Source organism: Pinus tabuliformis, chromosome 5_2 (assembly GCF_031772625.1).
Source record: "Pinus tabuliformis cultivar Carrire ecotype Pingquan chromosome 5_2, CPIR1, whole genome shotgun sequence".
In the NCBI taxonomy this organism is placed as follows: domain Eukaryota; kingdom Viridiplantae; phylum Streptophyta; class Pinopsida; order Pinales; family Pinaceae; genus Pinus; species Pinus tabuliformis.
The window spans coordinates 817,109,660-817,128,991 of NC_142306.1; the positions used below are offsets into that span (position 1 = coordinate 817,109,660).

The 19,332-nt window shown below is 37.7% G+C and overlaps 1 protein-coding gene across 2 annotated transcripts in view; it reads right to left on the reverse strand.

The window, feature by feature from the left end:
* Positions 1–19,332, reverse strand: part of LOC149161812 (sodium/calcium exchanger NCL2-like) — a 197,422-nt gene that overhangs the window by 143,008 nt on the left and 35,082 nt on the right. For both annotated transcript variants that reach the window (XM_089435573.1, XM_089435572.1), the window contains exon 3: positions 10,309–10,497. In XM_089435573.1, coding sequence (XP_089291699.1) covers positions 10,309–10,497 — 189 coding nt within the window. The remainder of the gene's footprint in view (positions 1–10,308; positions 10,498–19,332) is intronic.

Consider the following 19,332-nt stretch of genomic DNA (forward strand, 5'->3'; position numbering starts at 1 on the left):
GCATAACCTAATGGTGCCAAAAATGGAGGGGAAGGTTTGAGATCCTTCCCAAACTAGCATCATCGTAACCACCATGTTTGTTGCATCAAACATAGGAAACCATGGGGTAACAAAGGTCTATCTCTACCAAAAATCATGGGGCATCGTTTAAAGCTTTTTCCATATCTTGCTTGATCTGCAATTGCACTATGAAAAATTGTTTAGAACACAAATAGATATCACACTTTGATGTCCATGAAGAGTGAATCACCTTGTCCATATCTTCTGGTTTTGGACATAAACCATTAAATCAACATCTATAATTGTTATGGATTGTAGATCATCATGAAAAATTTTAACCCCAGGGATTTTGATGTTCGTTTCTGGAACCCTTTCCATCTGTTATACAATGTAAGGGCCTGACATGTTTTGAGATTGATCTAATTGTGTGGTAGCCTTCCCCTTGAGTGCATTCTTGAATGATGTGGCTCCATTTCTATTTGTGTTGCTCGAACCTCCCTGCATCCTCATATTTAAAATTATTGTTGAATCTTTTATAACACCATAAACTTCCAACGAGTGGTTTGAGTACCTTTCCAGTATATTCCAAGACCTGGAAGAAAATTGGTATACCCATACTCTTTTGGATCATCTACTTCAGATTTCTAACTAGATTTGAACCCCGGATCCAATGAACGAAGGTCTTCCCACTAAGACTCTTAATAAAAATATGAAATTTTGTATATTTTTCTTTATTCATCCCCATATCTGGCATAGGTCTCACCAGTTTTGGGGTGAAAGTCTCTAGATCCCATAGTGTTAGAGCTCCCCCAACATTACCCACACTTTGATCTATTAATATAAACAAATCTAAATGCCAATAAAACCCCACATCCCTAGAACTCATGCGATTTGAACACAAAACAAGGAATTGCGACAGATCTGGTCAAAATCATGTAAGATCTAACACATAACAAGTGCCTTTGAAGAGAAAAAAAATAGATGTCAAAGTCCCACTAGCTACACTATTGAGATATTTCCCTCCGTATTAGAACAACCCAACACAGTCAGGGCTACCCCTGTAGCTCGATAAGACCCCATTGACACCCAACTGATCCATGGAAACCATCGATGTAACTCTTCAAGGCCAATCAAGAACTCAAATGTGTCTACTTTAGCATTGCAGAGAATAATCGTAGTGCTCGATGTCATCACTACCTCTATAGAATAGAACCAAGTTCTTTCTATTTCTTATTTTAGTTATTTCATAACTTAGGCATCCAATATTCATTTTAAATGACTTACACTTTAGAATAAGGCCTTTTAACTCAATAATTGAAATTTGATCAAAGAGAATACCATATTCCTAAGCAAGAGAACACCACTTTTCCAAGAGAGAAGACAAAATCCCACATATTACCCATGAATAAAATGCCCTTGCTAACTAGCCTATGAGCTTGACAACAAGGAAACTTGGTGACACATAAACATTGAACCCTCCAAGTCCAAAAGTAATGAAAAGCTAAATCCTATCCTATTATTTCCCTCCCAATGCCAATGAACCAAACCGACAATAGATTGCCATAATAACCTTATGCTCCCAATGCCAACGAACTAAGCCAACAATAGCTTGCCAGAATAACCTTGTGATCCCAAATATGAGTTGCCCCAACACCCAAAATAAATGAGCCAACAAGATAATATCAAACAAATCAAATTCCCCTCAAACTCTACTTGAATATTGAGATGTCACCATCTAATGTCAAAAAAAGACATGCCAAGGTGTTGAACGCTCAAGACACCACACCACCCACTAGGGCACAAAAATACTACCTTAGGTGGCTATATCAGTTAGACCAAGGCCTACCTCATCCTTCAACATGGTGCATACATCCCCTGGAACCACCATACTTAGACCATAGGTGCTCTCTCAAGATATGCTAGCCCATCAAAACTAAGCCCTACTAGGGAACCAACAAGAGACATAGTGAGCATTAAAGCCCAAAGAATAAAACCAACCAAAAAAAAGGGGAGATCCTTATGTTTCCAAAAAATGAAGTTTGATTTAAATCCTTTGGAGGCATCAATTCTACATGGATACCAAATACTAGACAATGACCTTAGGGAAAATATAAGGCTGGGGGTATAGGGATCAATGTAGGTAGTGAATCCAAGCTAACCAAGAAAAAATCTATTTGGTGAGCACTTATATCAACACCTAAAGCACCACAAAAATAATCCAAGCATGGAAGCGTCCCATCAACTAAATCCCACTTATCCCTCACAAAGAGGAGACAATTGTCTACAAAGTCATTGTTAATCATCATTGAACGATCCAAAAGAATAATGCTACAAACCTACTCAACAATACAAAAGCATCAAACAAGTAAAGAAAAGCATACATTGTCAACACAAACAAATAGGGAACCAACAAGCAACCCTATTGAATGGTCAAATGTATGAGAATCCATGGGGACAATGCATTGTTGATAGAAATAAAGGACAAAGAAATAGCAAAGTGGGTGATGACCATAGGAACACAAGAAGGTCAAAAACCCAAGCATGCCAGTATCTCCAAAATAAAGGATCAATCAAACTAATTATAAGCCTACTCAAAGTCAATTTTCAAAATAAGGGTCTATTGAAGTATCTCCCTAGCCCACTCAATAGTCTTTCAAATAGAAACTACAATATCAAGAAAGAATCTCCCTTGAACAAAACAAGTCTTCTCCTAAAACATTATTTATCTAACAACCAAGCAGATCCTCAAAGACAAAAATGTGATAGGCGACTAAACCCCAAATGGAATATCTAGCTACATTCTTAGGAATAAGTTTGACTAAATATTAGTTAAGAAACTCTAAAATATGACTCCATATAAACAATTCAAAAAAACAAATAATAGAAACCATTACCAATAGGGATCTACATGGACTTGTATGAATCATAAGGAATACTAATCCATACCTAAATATTTTTCATTCTGCACGGAAATCAAAGCAACATGAAGCTCCTCCCTTGAAAAGACTATATCCAACCTATAATGATCACTTCTAGAAAACTTACAAGCATCTCTGGCATCCACCACCCCTTTTGTCAAAGCACAAGGAGATTTTTTTTTTTTAAATACAAGCTAAACAAATCTTTAACCTATGCAACATCCTCACTAAGAGAAGCATCACACTATGCCAACAAAGCACCCTAGTAGCCTAATGGAACTTATTTTTTTGCACTCACTTGAGATTAGAATCATTCTCTTAGGCCCACTATGTATTTCAATTTTCAAAACATGTGCTTGGCTTTGCACCCTATCTGAAGCCCTATCGTTCTCTAGCAGGCTTGTGAGGATGTTATTTTAGAATTTGGATGAAGTTTGGTTCCATCAATTATTTTGTTAACCCTAATAGAATCTCAACATCAAGATAGAATCATATTCAAACTATGACCTCAACATACCCTAGGTTTTTATAAGATGTCACCATTGAGATAGTTTTGCATTGCAAAAGATTTGAGTTTGAGGTTAGGAAAGCATTTTGTGGTCAAAACATTTCAAGACTCCAAAAAATGATTTCAAATAATTAAATAATAACCATGGAACACATAGAATTATACTTAAATTTTATATAATGATATCAAAATGATACTTTGGTCAAAGGAGATGGTCTTTTTGCAAGTCCCCATAAAGTTAGGCCCAAAATCCAACTCAAAACACACAAAAATGGACCAAAATATTGGATATAGTAAGGCCATAAATAGAATAATAATAATAGTAACCAACCAAAGGCACTCATAATATGCAATCTTAAAAAAATGATTTCGCCATTCCAACCATGCAAAATTAATTTTGATCAATTCCCATTTATTAAAAATAGAATAATTAAAAAAAACAAAATACAAAAAGAAGACACTAAAAGGTTAAGTGCACTGGTTATTAACACATATATCCAAGTACAAATCTCCCAATGTAGATGCAGATGTGGCTAGTTGCAACCCTTACGTCATTTTCAAAACATAGATTTCTCCTACTAGCATGAAAGCTAAGAAAAAGGGGTGTCATTCTAAGTTATTAATAGCAGTACTCCCCAAATAAATTAAGTTTTAACCTTGTGTTTTTTTCTTATAAAGTGAAAAAATATATAAGGGGGCTTTTTTGACAGTGTTGGACCCGCCAACATGTCAGGGCATCTCCCTGGTAAGAAGTCCCAAATATACCTCATACCGTTTGGAGTAGGAGTCCCAACAGTGGGTAGTACGGTATCGCCTTGACTGCGGTTGCACGTAGAGGTAAGTAAGATGTCCTTGTTGGTAGCAAGGGTGTGACCTTGTAGCAAGTCAAGGAAGGTGCATGAAAGGCTCTAACAAACGGAAGGGGGGAACAGTGCACCCCTTGGAAACCTGTGATAGCATGGAGCTTGAAAGGGAACACAAGAGCAAAAAGACATCACAAGATGGAAAGCAGGATAGCCAATGATCCAAAGTGATGGATTATATCAACAACATGATTCAATAAGATTCATACAAACACATACGGAATAATCCATACATACATGTGTAAATTATGGCTACATACATCATTAAATTAACCAGGATAGCCGAACTACAATAACAACATATGCATGAAACGTGTTGGCTTTATTATATTAAAAGAGTGAAAGATCCAATTCTACATACAACCATGACATCGACTAGCCCCAATAGTGGAACATTACAGTCACTACCGCCTGCTCCTCAAAGAGATGTATTAGCTCTGCACTACAGAGAAGCCAAGGTTCGTTACCATACACTCCAAGCTTTCTCTAAGTTACACCTATAGGATGCTTGGCTCCCAAAACCCTGTACACTAAGTTAAGAGGTTCTATAAATAGCAAAGGGTGGAGTGACCCTTGACATTCCCCTTTGTGACTCTTCACCTACCCTCATGACTCTTCAACTTACACATGACTGTTACATTCTACTATTGACACTTGGTCTTTCACTTTTACAACATGTTTACATTACAATCTGCACATGTACCCATGTGAGAAAAAAATGGGCTTGAGTAAGCCATGAAAGACATCACTAAGACTCGGATAATTGTGGGAAGACTAACTCTTTGACATCCTCTCAATGATCGACGATGGCGAACTGATGCCAAGCTTGGTAGTCTATTATGGTGTCCGCGTACTCTGTGGTGACATCCTTCTAAAAGCGAACTCTTGCCTCTGTTGCATCTGGGTACACTGATTTGGCACCTCTGTCCAACTCGTTGAATAGCATGCGCATCATAGTCTTGAGTGCAGTCGGACTAGCAACATACTGGTGCATAGTGTCCCTTCTAATCTGCAAGTCTGCATTGGTGGCTATGCGTATCAACTGATCGAAGTACATGTCCAGCTCCAGTCGAACTTGGTTCTTTTTATTCACCTCGGTGAGTGTGCCAATGAATGGGATCGCATGCATGCGCACAATGACATCCATGCTCCTAAACACTCATGCATGTGAAGCCTACAAGTTGGTGATGAGCTGCAGGAGTTCCTCATAGTTCCGGATCTGACTCCGGATGTGTGCATTCAACTCTACCGCCTTCGGATTCATCATCTTTGGAAAGTGAAATGGGGCTCCCTTGTATCTCATTGTCCATATCTTCATGTGATCGACAATAGTGTGTAGATCTGACAAGATACATCCTCTCCTAGCACAATGCTACTGCCAACCATTAAGATGGACAATTGACTTATGCACGGTGAAGAACCTGAAGTACAACTTCTGCATGACTGTCTCGAGAGATGATACTTCATCTAGTATTGCTCTCCTCAACTCTGCTCTGGCGGATGCTGTAACCTGCTCTTCTCCCTGCTTGGCCGCTTGTAGCTCCTTAGCCATGTGCTCGTTCTCAACTATCAATAATCTAACACTCGAGCTGGTGGCTTCGGTATATGCTTTGGTAGCATCGACCAATGCAGCTGGATGTCTACGCACATCGGACACGATCACTTGTTCTTCAAACTGCGCAGGAGATACATGGACATCTGGAGTGGGCACTCTGCACGACTGCACAACTCTATGTTGTGACTCGTCGAAAGATATGTTGTGCACATCCGCTTCTGGATTGTCCTCAAGGATTTCAGTGTCTCCTTGATCGCTTGGGACTTGCTCTGCTCCCGGATCTGGTGAAGCCGGTGGGGTGACCTCTTGGTTCTAAGGCATGAGGTCAATGTCTTGATCTAACTCTGGCTGAACCATATCCGTGTCCATCTACTCTAGCATCTTTTCAATCTCCTGAGCAAAGTCCTGCTCCTGCGACTGCTCACCCTGTCTGTTATGTGCCAGCTGCTCGGATGAATCAATAACCTGTATGGGTGTAGTTTCATCAATATGTGCATGTTGCACCTCTTGCTATTCCTGTTCATGTTTCACTTCCTTCTCTCTTCTGCACAGCTCTTGTTCTTCCTTGAGTTGTTGCTTCAACTCCTGCAACTCCTTTTCTACTTCCTCTAGCTTTTGCTTCTCTCTTTGCCTTTGTGCGATCCTCCTGTTGTGTTGTCGCCTCTTCGCCTCAATTTCCAAAGTTGCTTTCAACACAAGTAGATCTACTTTGAACTTGAAACTTTGCTCCACCTCTACACTATCTTCAACCTTCCTCTTGCCTTTGTCAAGCGCAGGTCTGCTGCCCTCTGCTACTGCTGATGATGTTGTTGCCTTCTGCACTGCTAACCACTCTACAGCTATTCTGACTGGTCCATTGAGCCTGGAGAAGTTGTAGAAATATCTCCATGGGTATTCCTCAAGGCAATGACACACCCTGTGGATCCAGGGATGATACACTCTCGCAAAGTGTACCTTCACTAAGAAATGCAGGTCATATGGATTGAAACTTCTGGTGTCGAAGGTGAATCTCTTGAATTCCTCCGTCTCAGCCTCAACATGCTTGAGATTCTGGATCTCATACAACTTGATCCGCAAAGGAAGAGCGGGCCAAGGTGCCTTCTTCTTCCTATGCAGTCTCACTGACAACCCTATTGAGATGTGATATGAAACCTCTTGCATGACCAACTTATCCATGGCAAACTTCAATAAAACATGTAGAGCCTTCTCCGCACTGTACATTCGGATGAAGGTGCCAAGTGGTGAGGCATACCAATCTGTTATGCCAACCAATGCCTCCATCGCTGCTTGCGACATGCAAGGTGGATCCTTCTCAAAGATCATCCTGTATACCGAGGTGACAAAGTGGTCTAATAGCTGTATGATAACTCCACGGAAGCTGCATTCGAAGAACAACCTACAATAAGTGTGCACAAAGGTTTCTGAAGGTGTCCATGCCCAACCCAAGCCTAAGAACTACTAGCGAGCACAGATCGCATTAAGTATGTAAGCGGACATGAAAAACTTTGCTTGCTGACCCTTGGGTGGATGTCGAGCTTCTGCTACTTGTTCCTTCAACCTGAGAGCCAACATGTCGGACTAGTTGAAAGTTCTTCCTTCATTCGCCAACTACTCCAACACAATCACCTGACTCTGAGGGAATGTTTCTGTGCTCTCTTAGCCGAATAAGGAGCATACAAAAATGACCAAGAGATGATATGCCTTCCACAGTATCCTTGTCTTGTAAACTTGGTTGGGTGTTGTCCTGAACTTAGACGACTCTTTCACCTATCTCTTCAAGATGTCTCTTGAGTTTGCACTGCTGCTGGGTCTGGTGAAGGGTGTATCCATTGTGATCACCGACTGTGGAAAGTGATACATATCCTAAAACTCCTTTGCCCTAAAGGTAGCAAGTTTCATTCCACTGACACTGCTCAATACCATTGTCTTTGGATCAATATGCAATACAATCCAGTGGATCATGTCCGCACACAGAAACGCAGGATACCTGCATGCAATCCGGTACAAGCCAGACTTGTGTATGTTGACATAGACCATGCGGTCCTTGAGATTCTCCTCAAATATGCCTGAAAATGTGTCATTGAGGTCCTGCCATTTCATCTTGATTTCCTTGTCCATGAGCAACTTAGTGTCTTCATAGATGGGAGAGCTCATAAATAATTGCTCAACTACATCTCCAGTTGCACTCTCAACGGTGTCCTTTGACCCTGCTCTCTTGGAAGCCATTGTACCTGTACTGTTGAGAGACGAACGAACACCTGTGATACCTGGAGGGAGAGAAACACTCATGGCAAGTAGAATGTCAGTTGAAAACCAAATCAACTTGAGGGCTGACATGCAACACACCTAGGTAACTCACTGGAAGGTTTGCGCAATTTTCGTCGGGAAGCTGGGAGCCAGAACTGCGCAGAACACAATCTGGACTGTCAGTGGGTTGAATAACTATTGAAACTATGTAGAGCACAGTCTAGCTTGACTTGTTGAGGACTGAAACTGTGCAATGCGCAGTTTCAGTCAGCAATGACTGCAACCCAAAACATTGCATATGCACAATTCTGGGGGCGAGTGGGGCACTGCCTCTCAGAATTGTGTAGTGCAAGCCTCGGAGGCCAGTGATGGGCAACTCTGAGCAATTCATGGGAGGAAGGAAAATACTTCATTCTCGGAAATGCACAGTGCAAGCCGAGCAAGGCAAGGTCCGAGCCAAGGCAGCCCAGACCCGGGACAGGTGACTGAAAACATGAAAAGTCTGGATGCATGTGCGAAGCTGAGTGCAAACAAGAGTGAATGATCATACATGCAAACACTGAGTGCAATATTCAGTAATGGGGAAACAAGTAAGTGTGTGAAGCGAGTCGCCACAACGACGACCGTTAGTGCAGAAACAGTGTCATGCATGCGACAACAGTGAGATGCAAAGAAAACTTGAAACAATGCTTCTACATGGTAACATGCATTAAAATGATAGCAAACGTTCAACAAAACCAAGCAAATAACACTTACACAAACCGAAATACAAAAAGCAACAGAAAAGCAACAAAAGACAAGAAAAGCGGACTTACCCGGAAAAAGTTGAGCTGGGTGTGCTGAATTCTCCTAGATGTGATGTGGGATGCCAGAGCTTTAAGATAGAAGTGAATAATGAGCTCGAAGTGTCGAATAAATATTTTTGATAAGATCGAGGCTTATGACATGCATGCCACAAATCTAGGAAAAGTGACACTTGGCGGGAGGTTTCTAAAACGGTTTTTGCATGCAACCTCCAACTACTAAAAATAGATCCCTAAAATCTAGGGATGCTTTTTGTTTTTTTTCTTTTTCTTTTTCAGGAAACGCAGCCCATACATGCAAATCAAGATTGCTCAGTCCTGGAGGGAACCAGTCAACTTGGGAGCACATGCAACAGTCTACAAGCCATGGAGTGACTTCTGCGCAGTTTCTGGGTTGAGTAGCTCAGGTCGCCCCTCAGGCTCTGCGCAATTTTTGGACTGAAGCCCAGGTTGTCAGCCAAAACTGTGCAAATTTTGAGAGCAAGCCTAGTGATGGGCTGCTCTACGCAATTTTCATAGGGAAGGTTACTTGCTTGCTCTGCGCATTTCTGGAGAGCAGAAGGCTGCCTTGATGTTCTGCGCAATTCTAGAGAGGAAGGTTGGTTCCCCTCCAATTCTGCGCAATTTTCCAAGTGAACACAACAGTCGAAAAATGACCAAGTTCCGGGATGTCAGCTTGCGAGTGAAGACAAACAAGCTAGCAAACACAAGCTGATGAGCCACAAAACTCGACTGAAGCATAAGTACTTGTCAGTGCAAGACATGCTACTAAGGATGGTTGGTAGGGAGGCTCTAAAACGAAGCTAAGGCAAAATTTTGGAGGTTGGTTGTAGCCGCTACAACAGCCTCTAAAGTGGTTTTTATCTTTTAAATTGAAATTTTATTCTTTTGTTTTCAAGTAAAGTTTCAGGGGATGGATCTAGACTAGTTCGGCTGATCCAATAACTTTGGGTTCCGACCGGACCTGGTTACTATGATCCTCAACATGGACCAGCATGTGGCTTAGGGTGTTTCTAAAGGACATATGTAAAGTTTTTTTTATGCATAAAATACGATCTAAAATAAGCAGTCTTCGAGATTAATTATAAACTACAAACTTAAACCATGTTCATAAAACAACATTTTTTTATGAGTGAATGGAGACTTCCACAATTTTTCATATTGTTAGATATTTCCGGAATAACACAGATCACATACATTACACAGTGCTATTCTGGAAATATCTAACAACAACTTTATATCCAATGAGTTTCAATAACAGACAATATATCGTTATGCTTTGACAAATTATAATTTATTGAGAAGATTTAAAACACTAAATATGGTGTCTAACATGGAGGCAAATAATCTAAGCTCTTTATTAAAAATAAAGACATAAAATAACATAAGGTAATAAGTTTTGACGAAACCATACCATGAAGGTTGAATCCTTTAGTATCCTGGCCATCAATGGCAACACTCTCTAGAGAGAGGTCACATTTGCCGATAATTGTACACGATCCCCACAACATTGTCAATAACATTACAGTCGAACCCGCAAGCAACCCCATTCCAATAAGCACTTCTGATTGTGCAATGGCCTTACTTCCAGATAGACCAAACACTATATAGTACATTCCAAATTAAAGTGTCAAAACATCCATCTTCACATTTCCATTTATAAGTCTAGTTGATAATATATATATGTATTTCAACTGATAATATGTAGGTGGATGAAAAATGATTATTGACACAAAATATATAATTATATCATGAAAGATCATAAAGCTCACTTTAAAGTTGTTTTTTTCTTATGTCTAATAAAGATGATATATATGCACATGAAACATTTTTATTTTTATTTTCAAAAGAAAAATATCTATATCTTTCCATTAAAAAAAAAAAAAAAAAAAAAACATATTCATGAAATGTTATATAAACTTCTATTAATTCTCTTATATCTCTTATTTCTATATCCCATTTGTTACACAACTATCTTAATTTCCCTATATTCATTTATTAACCACTTAACTTAAAAAAAATATTAAACTTCATCTACAGCAAGATTTTGCCCAAAATATCATACTACCGTCTAAGATGTCGAATCCCAATGGAAAAAGTGATATCTACAGTTACTTTTGAAGTAGAAAATAAATTTGATGTATCACCTTGATTGTCGAGGAACATATTCAGTTCACATACCACTCATAGCTTTTTTATGCTTTTGCACAGTAAAAAATAAATTTGATGTTTCATCTCGAGAAACATATTCACCTCACAGTCCACTTGGTGAGCCAGTAATATAAGACTAACTAAAGTATATATATAAGATGCATCGTTGCAATCAATAAAAAAAAAATTAATATAACTTTTACAAAGAGAATTTTTAAAACAAAATTCAGAAAGTGCCATATCAATATATAATAATAATAATAATAATATCCATTTTTAAGGTCACAGCCAAGCCAGACACCAAATTGGTGTATGAGACCCCCTTATTTGTGGGACAAGGGACCCACCTCCGCGCAGCGATTTGACTGCTAAGTCTACGAAGGCATACATACTCTACCCCCCTCTGGTTTTGAACCTGTGACCTCTTAGGAGGAAACACATGCTCTTATACCAAACCTAAGTTACATGATTCGGATTTGGGAATGATTACGTTCTGTTTGCGTGTTCGGTTTTCTTTTGGAAGTTCCCAGTACATATATTAGCTTTCAAATGAAATATAACCCGTTAGAAATGAAATCCAATAAGTGTAAAAATGCTTTTATGATTTGGAAATTTTATAGATTGGGCTATGCACGGGCTATTATGACATGATGATATGAGCTTGAGCAATAGTTTTGGTCGATGATTATGAATAATCATGAGGTTCGTCACATCTTTACTAAATTTTGAACATTAAAGTTATAGTTCAATTAATATTTCAATTTAATAATAAATTTTTGTAATTAATTTTGTTTATTTATTTAGTGATATTATAATACTGAGTAATTGATATTGTAAAAGTTAATAATATATAGCCATATATGTAAATTTAAAAATGTAAGAGTATTTTATTACTCACAATGTTTTGTGAAAGTATATCGAAGATCTTCATTATATAGTAATGGAGAAGGCCTAGTGTCAGTTAAGGATAACTACGACAACTGAAGAGATGCAAGTCCCCGTGTGAGCTTACAACTCACCATACTTAGTTCATAGGGAAATGAGGTGTTGGAAAAGTCAACTCTAACACCCTCTTAAGTGAAACATAAAGAGTAACTAAAGAAAAAAGAAAACAAAGAACGGGTCTCGAAAACGAGGCCTAATTAGATACCCATGTACAAACTCTCATAAGCTGAGAAAGAGAGAAAAATCTATAGGAAAAAACTCCACCCTAAAAGAGAAAAAGATGTCAGTGATCAAATTTTCATAGAGCTGAAATTGTAGATCCCATAATGATCCACTGAATGGAAAGAACATAAGCTACCTCCAATCAAGAAGTACAAAATGTTGAAGTACCAAAATTTCAAAGATGAAATCCATAAACCTCAATGAGGTCAGTGAATCTCTGAAGTAGGATTGTTGTTGAGGCACGAGGGTGACAAACACTGTCAACTTCTCCAAAAAAAGGTTTCAAATAAACTAGGTGTTGGTAAAGACCCAGTACAAGGCTTCGAATAGAAGCAACACCATCAACCAACAAACAAACAATGAACACTGTAAATATGGAGAATATCATACAACAAGACTCATGAAGTTTTCTGAACGCCGTCACCATTACACAAAAGATGACAATTGTCAACAAAGTAACGAAAACAATATATGTCACCATTTAACTACCCCCATTAAAAGGCAACTGCGGAAGGAGCGAGAATCAATAGTCTTCATTGCCAGCAAATTTCCCTCCCTGAAGCACAACTAAGGGAACAGTAGCAAACAATGAATAATTGATGCAATACAATAATATGAATTCTTTAAGCATTGGTTCAAATGATGCCACGACCATTCATCGATCCATCTACAGTGGATCTTGATAGTTGGCACTGGTCCACAATTCATTTTTTCACATCTCTTTTGTAACGATCTGAATGTTGGACTACTAGTTGACCAATAATGTTGATGCTTGGGTAATTTCTTTTGATGAGGATGTGCAAATAGCTCATTTTTTGTTTTTTCAAACTCAAAGTTAGGTGCAACAACATTTTCATCTAGAATGACATTAGTAGCTATGTCACCAATATGTTTATCAAGAGCATTTTCTTCAAGCACATCACAGTTGGATTTAGGTGATGAGGCAGCAACAAGATCATATCCAAGACCTACTCTTGATGTATGCACTACAGGGTTAGTAGGAGCAACAATTCCTTGTCGATTCTTCCCAAGTCCTCCTTCGGTATATCTCATTTTGCTCAATAATCGAGACCCAATACCAATAGTATGGTTTTCAAAATTAGGTGTAACAAAGGCATGTGATGAGTCATGATCATCTGCATCAGCCAACTGACAATCAACATCATCAAGTGTGGAAGAAGGTGAGCTTGGAAGCTCAACATTAGCTATCTCCATCTTAGATTTCAAAAGATGACTAACCTCCAATTCATGTTCCTTCTTAGACTCTTGCAGCTTTTGAATGACCTCATCCTTCTCAATCAACTGTTGAGACAATGTATCATAATCTTGCTTCAAAAGTTGATATTTCTCCAACAATGTTTCTTTTAAGCAATTAATTTCCATAACATGTTGATTTTTATTCTCTTCCTGCTTCCTTAATTTTTTTGTTTTCGAGTCAGAAAAAGACTCAACTTCCTCCTGCAAGTCATCAAGGAGATCAATCTTTTCTTGAAATTCCTCTGCAAGCATTTGCAGATATTTTCCCATCGTTGATTCCAAATGTTCAACCTTGTTTATTTTTTAGTGATGAAGTTTGCAACCTATTCTTAAGAGTTGCATTCTCTGCTTGCAAAAGAGCTACCACTGATTGTAAGAAAAACTTCTTTACGAAATTCATCTGCTTCTTTCTTCTCACGAAGCTCTTGCTATCTTTTACCAATCTTGAAAAGACCAAATTGGCACAAAAGTAAAACCTGCTACAAAACAAAGCTAATCATGACAACAATAGACTTCCAATCACAATGCAAACAAGACCAATTCAACTATGTTTGCATGACTGGCCAATAACCAAAAATTTCTTAAACCTGCCATATAAGATTGGCATAGAGACACGGGACATCTTCATCACCAGGGCTTGCCAGTATTGCCCTTTCATAGTATTCCTTTGCTTTCTTCACATCATTCTGAACCTCATATGAGAAGCGCGCATAGTTCCTCAACATGAGTGGATTCCCAATATTTGCTTCTAACGGGGAATTGAATCTAGACTAGAGAGATAGCAATGTTTCTGTGTCCAAGCACCAAAGATAAACTCACTGACAATACTCAGCGCTAAATTTATATTGCGACCTTGGTCTAAAACCTATTACGGTTGGCCAATATGATCCTCAAATCATCATCTTCTCCGCCTTTATTCGCTGAATTAGGAGACGTAGATTTCAGTCTCCCAATGAATAGAAAATCAAGGTCCAAAGCGTGACTACTTCATTTACGCTGCAATTCCTCGGCTTTAGGCTACGGTTCGATCGGAGAGCAATATGCACAATTTTGACAGAGAAAAAATGGAACACTTTCATGGCGATGCTGATGAGAAACCGACCAACTATATGCCCAGGACAAAGTGTTCAAAGGCGGTTTATAGAAATAAGCAGCACAAATCATGACGACAGATCACTATCGCTCCTCCCCGTGGCTAAACTGATCCGAGAGAGAGAAATTGTGCTTAATGAGTAGGGGTTGTCAATCTATCAAATCTGAAAGGGTACCTATATGGAGATTACACTCACACGATCTCACGATATGGCAGAATCAGACGCCCAATGAACTCACAATGTAGCTTCGATGACACGCAACAATACAATAAGATCGCCCATTGCACACTGCTACACGCTGGTTAGACACAACAATGATCTAGACTCTACGTAGATCCAAATATGACTGATGCTTGTTCCTTCATGAATCTTTTCTGGGATTTGTGTAGATCACCACTTCATTCACTTAGAAATGTGGAGGTTTGCCGTTACACCAAAACCCACAGGTGTTGGTAAACTTTCCAAACCAGTAACTAGGATCCCCAGGGTGGAAATTACCGATTCTATAGAGGTGCGGTGATTCTTCCAACACCCCCCCTCAAACACAACTCAGGGGAATCGAACCTGGGTCCAAGCTCTGATACCATGTGGAGGTTTATCGTTACACCAAAACCCGCAGGTGTTGGTAAACATTACAAACCAGCAACTAGGATCCCTAGGGTGGAAATTACGGATTCTATAGAGGTGCGGTGATTCTTCCAACACCCCCCCTCAAATGCAACTCGGGGGAATCGAACCTGGGTCTAGGCTCTGATACCATGTGGAGATTTGTCGTTACACCAAAACCCGCAGGTGTTGGTAAACGTTACAAACTAGTAACTAGGATCCCCAGGGTGGAAATTACAGATTCTGTAGAGGTGCGGTGATTTTCCCAACACCCCCCCTCAAACGCAACTCGTGGGAATCGAACCTGGGTCAAGCTCTGATACCATGTGGAGGTTTGTCGTTACACCAAAACCCGCAGGTGTTGGTAAACATTACAAACCAGTAACTAGGATCCCCAGGGTGGAAATTACGGATTCTATAGAGGTGCGGTGATTTTTCCAACAACCCCCCTTAAATGCAACTCGGGGGAATCGAACCTGGCTCCAAGCTCTGATACCATGTGGAGGTTTGCCATTACACCAAAACCCGCAGGTGTTGGTAAACTTTCCAAACCAATGACTAGGATCCCCAGGGTGGAAATTACCAATTCCATAGAGGTGCAGTGACTCTTCCAACAAGAAATACGTTAGCGCTCATATTGCATCAAATCCAAGCTCAATCTGATGGTCCAATTAACCAAATCAATGCTCATCACCCATTGTTGTGTCCATCATCAATTAGTCTTGCATAATTCAGGCCATAATCACCCTTCAAATACAAATCGGCACTCAAATCTACGACATAAGAATTTGATCTTTCTCTTTAAGCTCTCGCAGAAAGCTAACGTCCTACAACTACACAAAATTTCGAGTTAAAACTTGATACCAATCTGTAGATCTGCAATAACTAGATGGGAGAAAAAAGGGCTTGGACCCCAGCAGACATGGATTAGAGAGAGATTCTTTTCAGATCTGATATATCTCAAGGAATTTCTGAGACTAAAACAGAAACCCTATTCAAGATTATAAAAATAAAAACTTTGAAAAAGAACTCATCAAGGAAGGAATCACCCCTCTTTTTTAGTTACACTAAAACAGTTAAGCATTAATAAATTTCCAATCCATTATTATTATTTTTTTGAGTGGTTTCAAGGTGGATCTTAGAGTGGTAGTTAGTCCAAGGGATTTATTCCCAAGGAGGTGAGTTTGAAAATCCAACACCCCCTCTAAAGCAAATCGGGACATGTTGAGTATTTTATTACTTACAATGTTGTGTAAAAGTACATAGAAGACCTCCATTATATAGTAATGGAGGAGGCCTAGTGTCAGTTAAAATAACTATGGCAACTGAATAGAAGCAAGTCCCTTTGTAAGCTTACAACTCATTATACTTAGCTCATAAGGAAATAAAGCCTTGAAAAAAACAACGCTAATTAGAAAAACATTGTTTCTTAATTTTTAAGATTTTTGTGAGAACTTCCTAACTAAAATTATACCAATTAACTTGATGGATGATTGCATTCTACTTATACAACCCATGGCCCACTCATCTGACACTAGCGATGACCATAACGTTGTGCAATTTTAGTTACAGCTAAATCTCGTGGAATCATATGGCACATACCTTGAGGATAAGCTTGTGCTAAAAGGAACTTTGTGTTGCTCCTTTCACAAGTCATTATCAAAAGTGCATCATCATTGAGCTGGCCTTTTGGATGACCGCCACAAAGTAAACCAGCATTGGGTTTATGTTTTCGTGTCTTGAGTAAGCAGAACCTCTACATATAGACCTTATAGAGACATCCAATACTTATAAGTACACTGGTTAGTCTAGTTCTCTTATACTTTCATACATAAGTATTTTTTCTAATTAGTTATATTCACAGTGGTATTTTTAACCCTTAATATGTCAATTGGCTCATGAAAATGACGGTGTAGTCTTTCATATATTACGTTAAGTATTTCTTTATAATTACCATGTACCATTCCTTCATTTAAATTTACATATAAATACGCATAAGAACATGATCATTAAATTTATGACATGATTAATTTATTATATTTATGACATGATTAATTTATGATAATTGTAGTGGATTTTTTTTAAACAAAATTTTAAATAATTGGATATAGAAATATATGAAGATGAAGGAGATGAAGGGCCTTGGAAAATGAAAAAAAAAAAGAGTAACTTTATTGTATAATTTTGATTAACTTTATTGTATAATTTTGATTGTACATCAATGAAATCTCAACTTAGGAGTTACCATGATAATAGTATAGAGTCAATTAACTCCAAAATGTTCTACTTGTCTTACTTGTCTGCAACAGTCCTACCATCCATGTCTCTCAAGTATGAAACTATTCCTACCCACATTGCCAAGTAGAAATACCTCTATATATGCCATTGCTAGTAAGTAGAAACAAATCTTTTTCGGATTTGTTGTTGCTTGTTTTTTTCAGCTTGTAAAGTCGTTTCTACAGTTTGATTACTCTACTATGCACTCTCCCTCATCATTGCAATTCTAATTTTGTAAAGATGTAATTCAAAACCATAAGCTCACTCTCATGGCCCATCTACATGGTAGTCTCATGTTTTTTTGTTAAATTAAGTTAAGCCTAGCAAGGATAAATTACTGAATAACATAAATAGCTAGTTTATTAAGTGAGTTAGTGGAAGCACAAATAAATAATTGATATCCACCCTAAATTGGTGTTCGAGATCTAAATCTCGCGCACTCCCTCAAACCCTCACTAAGATGCTTCTCTCAATATCGAGTTATTATTATATGTCTTTCTCCTTTGCTTAGTATTGTTTTTATAACTTTACATTAAACTAAATCCCTAAGCTTTACTCTAATCTTCAAAGTGCCTCAAACCCTCACTAAGATGCTTCTCTCAATATCAAGTTATTATTATGTGTCTTTCTCCTTTGCTTAGTATTGCTTTTATAACTTTACATTAAACTAAATCCCTAAGCCTTACTCTAATCTTCAAAGAGATTAATGACTGACATTAGAACTTCTGTCACTTGAGATTAATAGCTAAGATTAAAACATAATTAATAAAGTAAATTATTTACTTTTCCTAAGTTTCTTTTAGCTCAATAAGCTAACATAATAATATGTGCTTTTACAAAATCATAAATTTTGCACTTCTTTAACCAAATTGTTTAGAAATTTACAAATAATCGAACAACAAGAATGCATTCACAATTGTACACAATGATTTTAACATGGAAAACAAAGTTATTGACCCAATGAGAACGGTAACCTCAAAACTAAATTCTACAATGCATTCACCCTTGTACACAGTGATTTTAACATGGAAAACAAAGTTATTGACCCAACAAGAATGGTAACCTCAAAACTAAACTCTACCGTAACTTTTTTTTTTCCATTAAAATTCTAACATTTTTAGCTATGACATTAAAAATAAAATATCATGACTTCCAAAAAAAACCTTAAAATTCCAATAATTTTCGATAATAACATTAAATATAAAATATCATGACTCCAAAAACCTAATATTTCCAACAATTTTCAAGGATTAAGTTAAAAATAAATATCATGGCTACCAAAAACCTTAAAACTTTGACATTTTCCAACCATCACATTAAAGTTAAAATATTGCGACTCCAAAAAAACCTTAAAATTTTGAAATTTTTTAGCCATGGAATTAAAAACAAATATTAAGACTAGAAAACCCTAAAAAATGAACACCTAAATCAAAGATTCATTGTACCGAATGTATTTTTTCTTTAAATGCTAAATGTATAATTCTTTAAAAATATTAACCTAAGATAACCTGGCACATTGCAAAACAAAAATTTAAAAATCAACCATCAAATTAACATATAGTGGGGCAGACTTGACCTATTGCGATGAAAACCGATTAAAACTTAAAAATCAACACACAGTGGGTGGACTTGATCCATTATAACAAAAAATAAAAAATCAACTAATAAATAGCGAGGATGATTTGCTAATAAAAAATCATTTGCTAATAGAGAATTTTCTTAGCAACCCCTATAATAAGAAAAACAAAAATTTTCAAAATTAGATAAATAAATAGAAATTAAAAGAAAAAAATAAAATAAAAGTGGAAAAAAATAATAAAATAATAAAAAGTAATAAAAATAAATAAATAAAATTTTAAAACTGACCCAAAAATAAAAATGAACGA